This window comes from Mesoplodon mirus (genome assembly GCF_964341445.2).
Source record: "Mesoplodon mirus genome assembly, chromosome: 13".
NCBI lineage: Eukaryota > Metazoa > Chordata > Mammalia > Artiodactyla > Ziphiidae > Mesoplodon > Mesoplodon mirus.
Window position 1 is genome coordinate 76,050,845 of NC_138989.1, and position 10,133 is coordinate 76,060,977.

Consider the following 10,133-nt stretch of genomic DNA (forward strand, 5'->3'; position numbering starts at 1 on the left):
CAAAAAATTCATTCTCTTGTTGGTTCTTTCATTTTCCTCTTCCCTCTCCTCTTTCCATCCTGGAACGCCTGTCTTCTTCAGATAACACTGCCCGGATTCTAACTAGGAGGTCTGGCTTCCGGCAGCAGGAGCAGAGTGTCTTTTACCTGCCCATCCTGATATCGGACAATGGGCAGCCGGCGCTGAGCAGCACGGGCACGCTGACCATCCAGGTGTGCAGCTGTGACGACGACGGCCACGTCCTGTCCTGCAGCCCCGAGGCCTACATGCTCCCGGTCAGACTGAGCCGCGGCGCCCTCATCGCCATCCTGGCCTGCATCTTTGTCCTCTTAGGTGAGTAAGTGGCTCCTCTCCATTCTGTGGGGTCCTGCAAGTGCTTACTTAGATACCATTCCGTTATCACCCTGACACAGCTGGCCAGAACTGGTTTTCCACACCGTGCTTATTGAAAAAGTGGGAGAGTAAGGCTGGGAAAAAGTAAAGAACTCGGAGACAGTCCCTTCCTTCAAGGAACTCATGGCCTCTGTGGCCAAATGAAAGCACATATATTTATCAAGCATCTACTGTAGGCCAGGTTGCTGTTCTAGGTGCTGGGATTAATAAGAGAAATGCCCCAGCCTTCACAGAGCTTAATTCAAAATAAAGCAAGTTCATTTTGACATCACAGAACCTAAATAATAATTTTGGACAGGCTATGATGATCACCTCTTCTAACCCCCTCATTTCAGATAAGTAGTAGCTAAATCACAAAGAGGTAGTGACGGGCCCAAGGCCAAATCTCAGTGGCAGAGCCAGGGCTGAAACACAGGCAGGCCCCGCATTGCGCATGCCTGTATCTGAGCAGTACGGCCTTTCTCCCAAATGTTCATCCCCAGATTCGGGATGTGGTAAGTGTTACAGAGAAGGGAAGAGGGACAGGGAGTCCTGAAAGGACAGGAGACAGGGGTGGGTGCCAGTTTAACTAGGGTGGTCAGGGAGGACCTCACTGATAAGACGACCTCTGAGCAGAGATCTGAAAAAAGTGGCAGAGTGAACCACATGGATATCTGGGAGGGTAAGCTGTTTGGGGGCGTTAGCACCCCCCCTCCCTGGGTACCATGGCCTCTAACCAGGGCCAGTTTGCCTCTACTTGTGAAATAAAGATGTGATGACAGGCCAGTGGGAGAGCACTACTGGGATAGGGGATCCTTTCTTCTTCATCTAAAGTCATACTGCAAAGCTGCTCCCTACTCCCTTGCACTAAGGCCATTCATGCTATTATCCTCAAAATCCACACTCAAAACAAACAGTAGAACATCTAAACCAATTCCTGAAACCAAAAAAATATCTGTACATATCTCCCAACTCTTCTGACTGAAATAATTCACAGCATACTTATTTTGCTTAGAGAAAAGCAGACTTAGTAGATAGTAATATTATTCAATATGGAAGAAATCCTAGTAAGGGAAAAGAGTAAAGCATTGCAGATTAAAATTAGAATTTAAGCCCTGATGCCAGGTTTACCTCCAAACGAAGAGACTGAGTCAGACCAAAGAAAGAAGGTCTAACGAAAATGTCAGTCGCTTGATTGAATTTCCAGTAGGTCTGTGGAATATGCTTCATGTAGTTCAGTGCTACATGAAGGGAAAAACAGTATAAAGAAGTAACCTTTCAAAGTCCTTGGATCCCTGGATCAGAGGGGATTGTTATGGCTTCTGGTCCCTCTCTGTACTGACAAATAAAACCCTCCTGCAATTCCCTGAGTGTCCATAAGGTGGCACTGCGAGTCCTTGAGTGCATAACAGGACACCCTGAAAGAGGCCTTTGAAGAAACTTGCTCCTAGGAGAAATTTCCAGTCCGGCTGTCCTTACTTCTATCTTTGGAAAATGTCTACATTATAAGCTCACCCTAGCCCACAAACAGTAAAAGGAGTCACCACTTCAGAGGGACTGATTTAAAGAGGCTGGCACAAAGAGGCTCTCAAGTTAGAAGTGGTGTGCAAGGGGCGATTTATTTTGTGCTCCCAAACCCATTATGTCTTGCCTTTGGAATTGCGCAGAATAAACAGACAGTTTTCAGGACCTAAACCGAGCAAAGCTGTCATAAAATCCTCAGAGTTTTAGGCACTTTCACTTCTAAGAGTGTACATCCCACATTAAATATAATTCATAAAACTGAGTAAGACTGAACTGCAGTTGATTTGTCAAAGAAATACTACATTTTGTGGATAATTATATTAACACATTAATTTTGACTATGAATTTTTTTCCATGTTTCAAATACGTATCTAGTTCCTAGAAAATCTCATAGGCCCTATGCACTGTGCCTATAGATCCTAAAGAATAAACATCTCTAGAACTGACTCTCTTCTGTCAGGGAAGCCCTTCAGCTGAATAGGATCATTTTTCCCAAAATGTGATTTTCAGGGGGTTATATAATACTTGATATTTAAATAAGATTACCTAAAAATAAGATACATAGCAATCTTTATTTTTTTTCAGAGTTCTATAAACTGCCTAATTCTATATCATCAGAATTCTTTCCAGTACAAACTCAAAGACTTTTCTAATATTGCTTCCAAGCATTTTCTGAAATACCACACCTAGCACTCCAGTGTCACCTGTGTGGAGGTTTTCCCAGGTCCCCAGGAAGAATTAACTGGCCCTGCTTCTGTATTCTCTGCAAAACTCTTGCAGCTCTAGGATAGTCCTTTCACCACCTGTTTCATATTAATCACTAATGTCTATTATCTCCTTAGATTGCATGCCTGTAAAAACAGAAATCATGTCATATTCTACTTTGTTTCCGTTTTGCTTCAGATAATGTCTAAAAAATATGTGAGTTTAGTAACTCCTTACTCAATCCCACAAACACAGCAAGTTCACTCAGAATCCCATTTCTCCACCCTGCATCCATCCAAATCACACCCCAACCTCCAATGCCCAGTTCAAGCCCCCACTTCATTGAAGTCCTATTAGTCCATTTCTCTGAAATCCCATAGTCCTCTAGTCTATGAGTTACATTTTTGCACAGAGATAAAATACAAGAGTATATAACTGTTTCCTGTGTGTGCATTTTGTCACCCGAGCTATTCAGGAAAATATCATGTATTAACATCATTAACCGCAATTTACAAAAAGCACATTCCACATTCAAGTTTAAAAAACCATTATTGTTATTTTTTTAAGTTAGTCCATAATCTTACTGGGCATATGACTGTACTCCATTCCCCCCTACCCCTTGGATAAACTGGGCTCTTATTCTGCACTGTTGTCAAGCTGTCACTGTTCACCAGCTGTAACAAAGCATGCTAGAAAAAAAAAAAAATAGCAGTTCTACAGCCAAAACCTCAACACACTTCCTGGAAAACATTTTTACTCACAGAGATAAATGGTCCAATGGGATTACCTCCATCTCTCCTTTAAACCGCAGTGAAAACATCCGGGGGGGGGGGGAAACATGTTAGGATAAAATTTCATCCAAACCTGCAAGGGCACATCTAACAGTGTGGTGCGTCTTTGATAACATGATAAATTATATAAAATGTCACTGCTCATTCCCTCTCTTCCATGAACATCCGTAGACCTAGAAAGTCACAACCTCCTCTCTAATGGAAGGCTTTTCTGAGGAATCTGAGTTAAATGGACAAAGATGGTCATTTATGCTCTCTTTTTTTTTGAAGAAAACATAGAAAGACTATGACTTTGGCTCATATTTAACACATGTGTCTATACTCATATTAATTAATATATGATCACAATTGACCCTTGAACAACGGTGGGGCGGGGTTAGGGGCTCAAACCTGCTCTGAAGTCGTGAATAACTTATAGTCGGCCCTCAGTATCCACGGTTCAGCATTTGCAGCAACCAACTGCTGTAGTACTGCAGTATGTATTTATTTTTAAAAATCCACAGCCAAGTGGACCCCAGTAATTCAAAGCCATGTTGTTCCAGGGTCCACTGTATATTTAAAAAGTAGGATACTATTGAGAGGCTAATGTAAAAAAGCAGGATTCCACCTATAGAGTAAGGTTTTCACACTATAATGGAGAAACACATATTCGTCCTTAAGTAGTCAGAAAACATGATCTGATCCTTAGCATATACTCCACGGCGGGCCACAGGGCTTCGTGCTTTGTTAATGAGATGTTACACTGGGTGGCTGGGTGTACAAACGCACACACATTTCAAAGCGATAAGGTGTGTGCAGAGCCTCTACATGCAACTTCTACTTAAACCACGTGGAATCATGTCACGTAGGGTTCACTCGCCCACAGACTCCCCAACAGTGCAGAAAGAGTGAGAACAGCGTAGACCCTGTGAGGTCACATATCCAAACACTGACCCTGCGCTCCCCACCCAGACAGCCCTTCCCCTACCTGAGCTCTGGTCTCGGCCCACACGGCCGGGGCTCTTCCGCCAACACCTGGTCCTCTGTGTTTCCGGCAGTGCTGGTGCTGCTCATCCTGTCCATGCGGAGGCACCGGAAGCAGCCGTACATCATTGACGACGAGGAGAACATCCACGAGAACATCGTCCGCTACGACGACGAGGGCGGCGGCGAGGAGGACACCGAGGCCTTCGACATCGCGGCCATGTGGAACCCACGGGAGGCGCAGGCGGGCGGCGCCTCCAAGACGCGGCAGGACATGCTGCCCGAGATCGAGAGCCTCTCCCGCTACGTGCCTCAGACGTGCGCCGTCAACAGCACCGTCCACAGCTACGTCCTGGCCAAACTCTATGAGGCCGACATGGACCTGTGGGCCGCGCCCTTCGACTCCCTGCAGACGTACATGTTCGAGGGGGACGGCTCGGTCGCCGGGTCTCTGAGCTCCCTGCAGTCGGCCACTTCAGACTCGGAGCAGAGTTTCGACTTCCTGACGGACTGGGGGCCCCGCTTCCGGAAGCTGGCGGAGCTCTACGGGGCGTCGGAGGGGCCCGCGCCCCGGTGGTGACGGAAGCCGGGAGGCCGGCGCGCGGCCAAACCCGGCCGTTCTGAGGCGGAGGCTTCGCGGAAGAGGCGCCGCTAACCGCAAGAGCAAGACTGTGCTGGAGAGTGAGGTTGCGGGGGGAGCGGGCGAGCGGAGCTCTCTCTGAATCAGCTTTACTTGGTTAGATTAAGTTAAATAATCAAAAGGAAACACAGGAAGAGGGGGGCAGAATCTCCAATGACCTTTTCTTCTTTTTTAATTTTTGTGATACTGTATTCAAAGGCGTGGAGTCCAAGGTTAGGTATGGCGGGCTTGACTTTTCTCCGCCGTTCACTTGGTCATTTTGCCACCTCAGAGAGGCTGTGCTTTTCACTGCAGAGGTGGCAGCTGAAAGCAAATAGAAGGTTCTACTGTCCTATCCGTTTTTTGTTTTGTTTTATTTTTAATCATGTTTGTTTCTCCATTTAAAAGTTTTGCTGGCTCATCACACTGCACAAACCAACCCGCATAAAAGAACACTGAAAAATTATTCCTCGGTGAAATTAACCTACTTGTTCTGCGATGGATGGAATTTCTTTTAATCCTTTTAAGACAAGGTTAAGGCCTAATTGACCTTGCATGGGGGGTGGGCAGAGGGGCGGGAGAAGGAAGAGGCATTGACTTTAAGCTCAAGTTTAATGGCTGAACCAAGAGTTGTTGGCATTACAACAAATCCACCTCCATGGAGTAAGAGTGCTCTTGTTCTCTCAGCTCTTTAACTGTGCCCCTGCAAAATTATTCAGAAGGAAACCAGAAAATCTGCCTCTTTTGCACTGTAGATGTCTCTTCCATGTGCCAAATGTGAAGATTAGATTCTACAAATGAAAGCCAAATAAAAAGAAGTATCTGATAAAAGCATGGGTTAGAGGGCTTTCCTAATCTGTGTGAGGTCAATTCAAGGGATGTTTACATACTGTAGATAACCTACTTGAACACAAATCAGTATTATAGAGAATAAATGGATGTAAGAAAATTACATGTATAAGTTTTGTATATTTGTTAATAATTTTGGTAATAAATATGATGTACTGCATCTCAGTACCTTAGCACCTCTTTTAATAAAAGTTAAATAGAAGGGCAAGTCTATTGCACATGTGTTTAATTGCTGATTAGGTAAGAGATGGTTTTGTGATCCTGACCTAGTCTCAGGTTCTTGGGGCTGGGGCTCATTCATAAAACAAATGAGCAGGTAAGAGATGGTTTTGTGATCCTGACCTAGTCTCAGGTTCTTGGGACTGGGGCTCATTCATAAAACAAATGAGCAGGTAAGAGATGGTTTTGTGATCCTGACCTAGTCTCAGGTTCTTGGGGCTGGGGCTCATTCATAAAGACAACAGCACAGAAGTATGAGGCTGTGCATTCTACTTCAGTCACTGATCAGATGAACATATAGTTTAAACTGTAAAGCTGTAAAGCTTTTCATGAATATTCTTCATTTCCCCATCCCTTAAAAGAGCAAAGGATGGTTTGATAACATCAGCAATACAATAGTGAGTTTAGCCCATATTTTTGTTTTGTTTTGTGAGAGTGTATTGCACATAGCCACCAATGAAGCAGGCCACTGTGCTACTTTCATCTCTGTTCTGTTGGCAAATCAAATATGTACCAAAAATATGTACAAATATGTACATCTTGTCAATACTGGATGAGCTCACAGAACACTGGGGCCATATTTTATTCGTTTCCTTTCCCCACAGTAGCTAAGAGTGGGTACTTAATAAGTGCTTAATGGGTACATGATGGAAGGGATCTCTTTCTTTGACATCGTATTATTAAAGGATATTTTACACAGTTATCCTCACCATTGGAAAAAAAATTGTGAACAAAATAGTTTTCTGAGTGTCTTGGTTAAAGGTTCTCAAATTTTAATGTTTGTCAGAATCACTTGGAACAGAATCACTTGTTAAACTATAGCTTGTTGGGCCTTTACCCACACAGTTTCTAATTCAGTTAATCTGGGGCAATTTGCATTTCTAACAAGTTCCTGGGTGATGCTGATGCTGCTGATCCAGGGACCACACTTTGAGAACCTTTGGTATATGGTCACACCTTCTCAAATATAGAAAGATTAGATTGTACTGGGGCCTACCCCATCAGTAGAATAGTATTGTGAATCTCTTTTCCAGTAAAAAGGAGAGTTTGGCAGAAATATGTGAGAAGGCTAATAGATGTCTGGGAACCAGCAGGATGTGCTTCACACTTTATTACGTGGTACACTAATAGCCAGGCAAGTTCTCATCTTCAGCCTTCAGCATACTAACCCTTTCCTCCATGAAAGGCAGCTCTCGTACATGCTCTTTGAGGGTAAAGTATGATGTAAAAATAAACTTAGCAAAGAAAAAGAAAAAACATGAACTTGAGTCCAAACTAGGCTTTACAACATACCAGTTATGTGAATGTGGGCAAATTGACCATTATAACATTCTTCTTTTCTGTCACTAGCCCGGAGGATAATTTTTTGACTAGCTCACTCTGTGTTGCTTGTTTTAAAAACTGGGAACAGCTGTTATCCTAACCACAGGGGATTATCATGCCCCACATCCTGCAAATGTGGTCCCCCATGAGACTGGGCATGAAGTGATTAAGCAGAATCTCCTGGAGCTTCTGGTCCCTGGGAAGATGTTTAATGGTGTGATACAGGAAGTGTGAGAGAAGCACAGAATAGGAGATCCATTTCAACTCACACTGTAAGCTAATAGAGACTCTTCCCTCCAAATGAGTTTTAGAATTCCCTTTCCACTGCCACAGTTTACCACAAATGCTGGTTCATCTGAAAATAAAACACCATTACCACCAGACAGAATGCAGTGTGATCAGGTTAAAAAAGAGAGCTGTAAAATTATCCAGCCATTTATTTGTAAACAGGTAAAGCAGCTAGCCTTTAATTTATGTTAGAGGGAAAAGGAACATCTGTGGAAATCAATAGATAAGACTCTGTCTGGAACTGTATTCTGAACAAGAACACAAAGATAAAGATTAGCAATGAATTTTCTAAATCATAAAAGCAGAATATCCCAACATGGCAGATAGCAAAGGCAAAGAAGGGAGTAGTTTGCACAAGAAAGAATCTATAAATCCTGAAAACAAATTCAAACAAGCCAAAATCAGTACAGGCACATTGACTATGCATTGTTACTAGTTTACTAGTGATCGAGAACTAAACCTTGATGTCAGAATTCCCAGTATTTCCTTTCTAGCGCTGGAAATACATGAGCACAGGATATACTTTGCAAGCAGTTCTTTTCGCAGATGGACTCAGTCTCAAATCCATTTCTCATCTTCATAATAAAGAACTTTCAAGATATTTTTATGTGTAAATACCTGGATTTGGGAGGCTTCTGCTTGACCCTGAGGGTCAAGGTTCTGATACAGGGAATGGACAAAATTAGATCAAGGAATCTTCCTTTTTTTTTTTTGCGGTACACGGGCCTCTCACTGTTGTGGCCTCTCCCGTTGCGGAGCACAGGCTCCGGATGCGCAGGCCCAGCGGCCATGGCTCACGGGCGCAGCCGCTCCGCGGCATGTGGGATCTTCCCGGACCAGGGCATGAACCCGTGTCCCCTGCATCGGCAGGCGGACTCTCAACCACTGCGCCACCAGGGAAGCCCAAGGAAATCTTCTTTTTAAAATGACCTACTAATGAGATATATCTGTCTCTTATGATTCATGTTGTGCAAAAATTGTGAGTACTAATTTATAATATGTGTAATTAACTACAACATCAACCAAAACCACAATTTTTCTTAAATCTTTCCTCCTGGGACGGGAAGCTGGCAAATCCTACCCCATGTGTTTGTCCATACTCTTGGTTTGTAAGGATTCCATATGACTGATGATGAGGCTGTTTCTTCCACTCCAACATTTTAGCCGCTGAGGCCACCTTCCTGGTACCCATGATGACAAGGGCTACTTTCCATCCCAGAAAACCTTAGACCACTTCTCTGAGAGGACACACTTCCAAAAGCTAGTAAAACTACCTATGAGTCTTTTCTTATTTTTCAGGAAGTTTAGATACTAGCTTTTCTTTTATTATTTCCACTTCCTCCCCTTCCTCATATCAACTGTTTTACCACCATTGCTGCATAAAAAGACACTCAACTTAGTGGTGTAAAACGACAATCTTTTTTTTATTTTTCTGTTTTTTGTCTGCTTTGGGTCTTCATTGTTGCATGCAGGCTTTCTCTAGTTGCGGTGAGCGGGGGCTGCTCTTCGTTTCGGTGCGCGGGCTTCTCACTGTGGTGGCTTCTCTTGTTGCGGAGCACGGGCTCTAGGCGCACGGGCTTCAGTAGTTGTGGTGTGTGGGCTCAGTAGTTGTGGCTCACGGGCTCTAGAGCGCAGGCTCAGTAGTTGTCCTACACAGGCTTAGTTGCTCTGCCGTATGTGGGATCTTCCTGGACCAGGGCTCGAACCTGTGTCCCCTGCATTGGCAGGTGGATTCTTAACCACTGCACCACCAGGGAAGTCCCCTATCAGCTATATTGTCTTTCCCTTTTTTCTACTCTGCCTCCTTCCTCTATTCCAGGAATCACTTTGGATTCCATTCACCATTTCTTTTCTCTCTTCCATTCCCCCTCCTCTCTATAGAATACATTCTTGTTTTACAGGTATATTATTCTCCAAAATTCAGTTTTGTTTTGTTTTTTAATTTTATTTATTTATTTATTTATTTTGGTTGCGTTGCGTCTTCGTTGCTGCACACAGGCCTTCTCTAGTTGTGGCGAGCGGGGTCTGTTCTCTGTTGCAGTGCACAGGTTTCTCATTGCAGTGGCCTCTCTTGTTGCGGAGCACAGGCTCCAGGTGCACAGGCTCAGTGGTTGTGGCACATGGGCTCAGTCGCTCTGCGGCATGTGGGATCCTCCCAGACCAGGGCTCGAACCCGTGTCCCTTGCATTGGCAGGCGGACTCCCAACCACTGCGCCACCAGGGAAGCCCCAAAATTCAGTTTTATCCCTACCATGCAGTACTTTCAGAAATAAATGAATATTTCATGAAAATACTTAGCAAAATATCTGATATATAAAAGGCACACAATATATTTTTATTGAAGTATAATTAATATACAATAAACTGCAGGTAAAGCATATTATTTAATGTTTTGACATATGTATCCACCCATGAAGCCATCACCCCAATCAAGATAGTAAATATATCTGTCACCCTCAAGAGTTTTCTCATACCCCACT

General features: G+C 43.8%; 1 protein-coding gene across 1 annotated transcript in view; it reads left to right on the top strand.

The window, feature by feature from the left end:
- The window catches only part of CDH20 (cadherin 20), a gene marked incomplete at both ends in the record, with an annotated part of 63,012 nt that extends 58,077 nt beyond the window's left edge, over positions 1–4,935 (top strand). The window contains 2 exons of the mRNA XM_082640560.1: positions 82–333; positions 4,430–4,935. Of these exons, the coding sequence (XP_082496686.1) occupies positions 82–333; positions 4,430–4,935 (758 nt within the window). The remainder of the gene's footprint in view (positions 1–81; positions 334–4,429) is intronic.
- Positions 4,936–10,133: the final 5,198 nt, after the last annotated feature.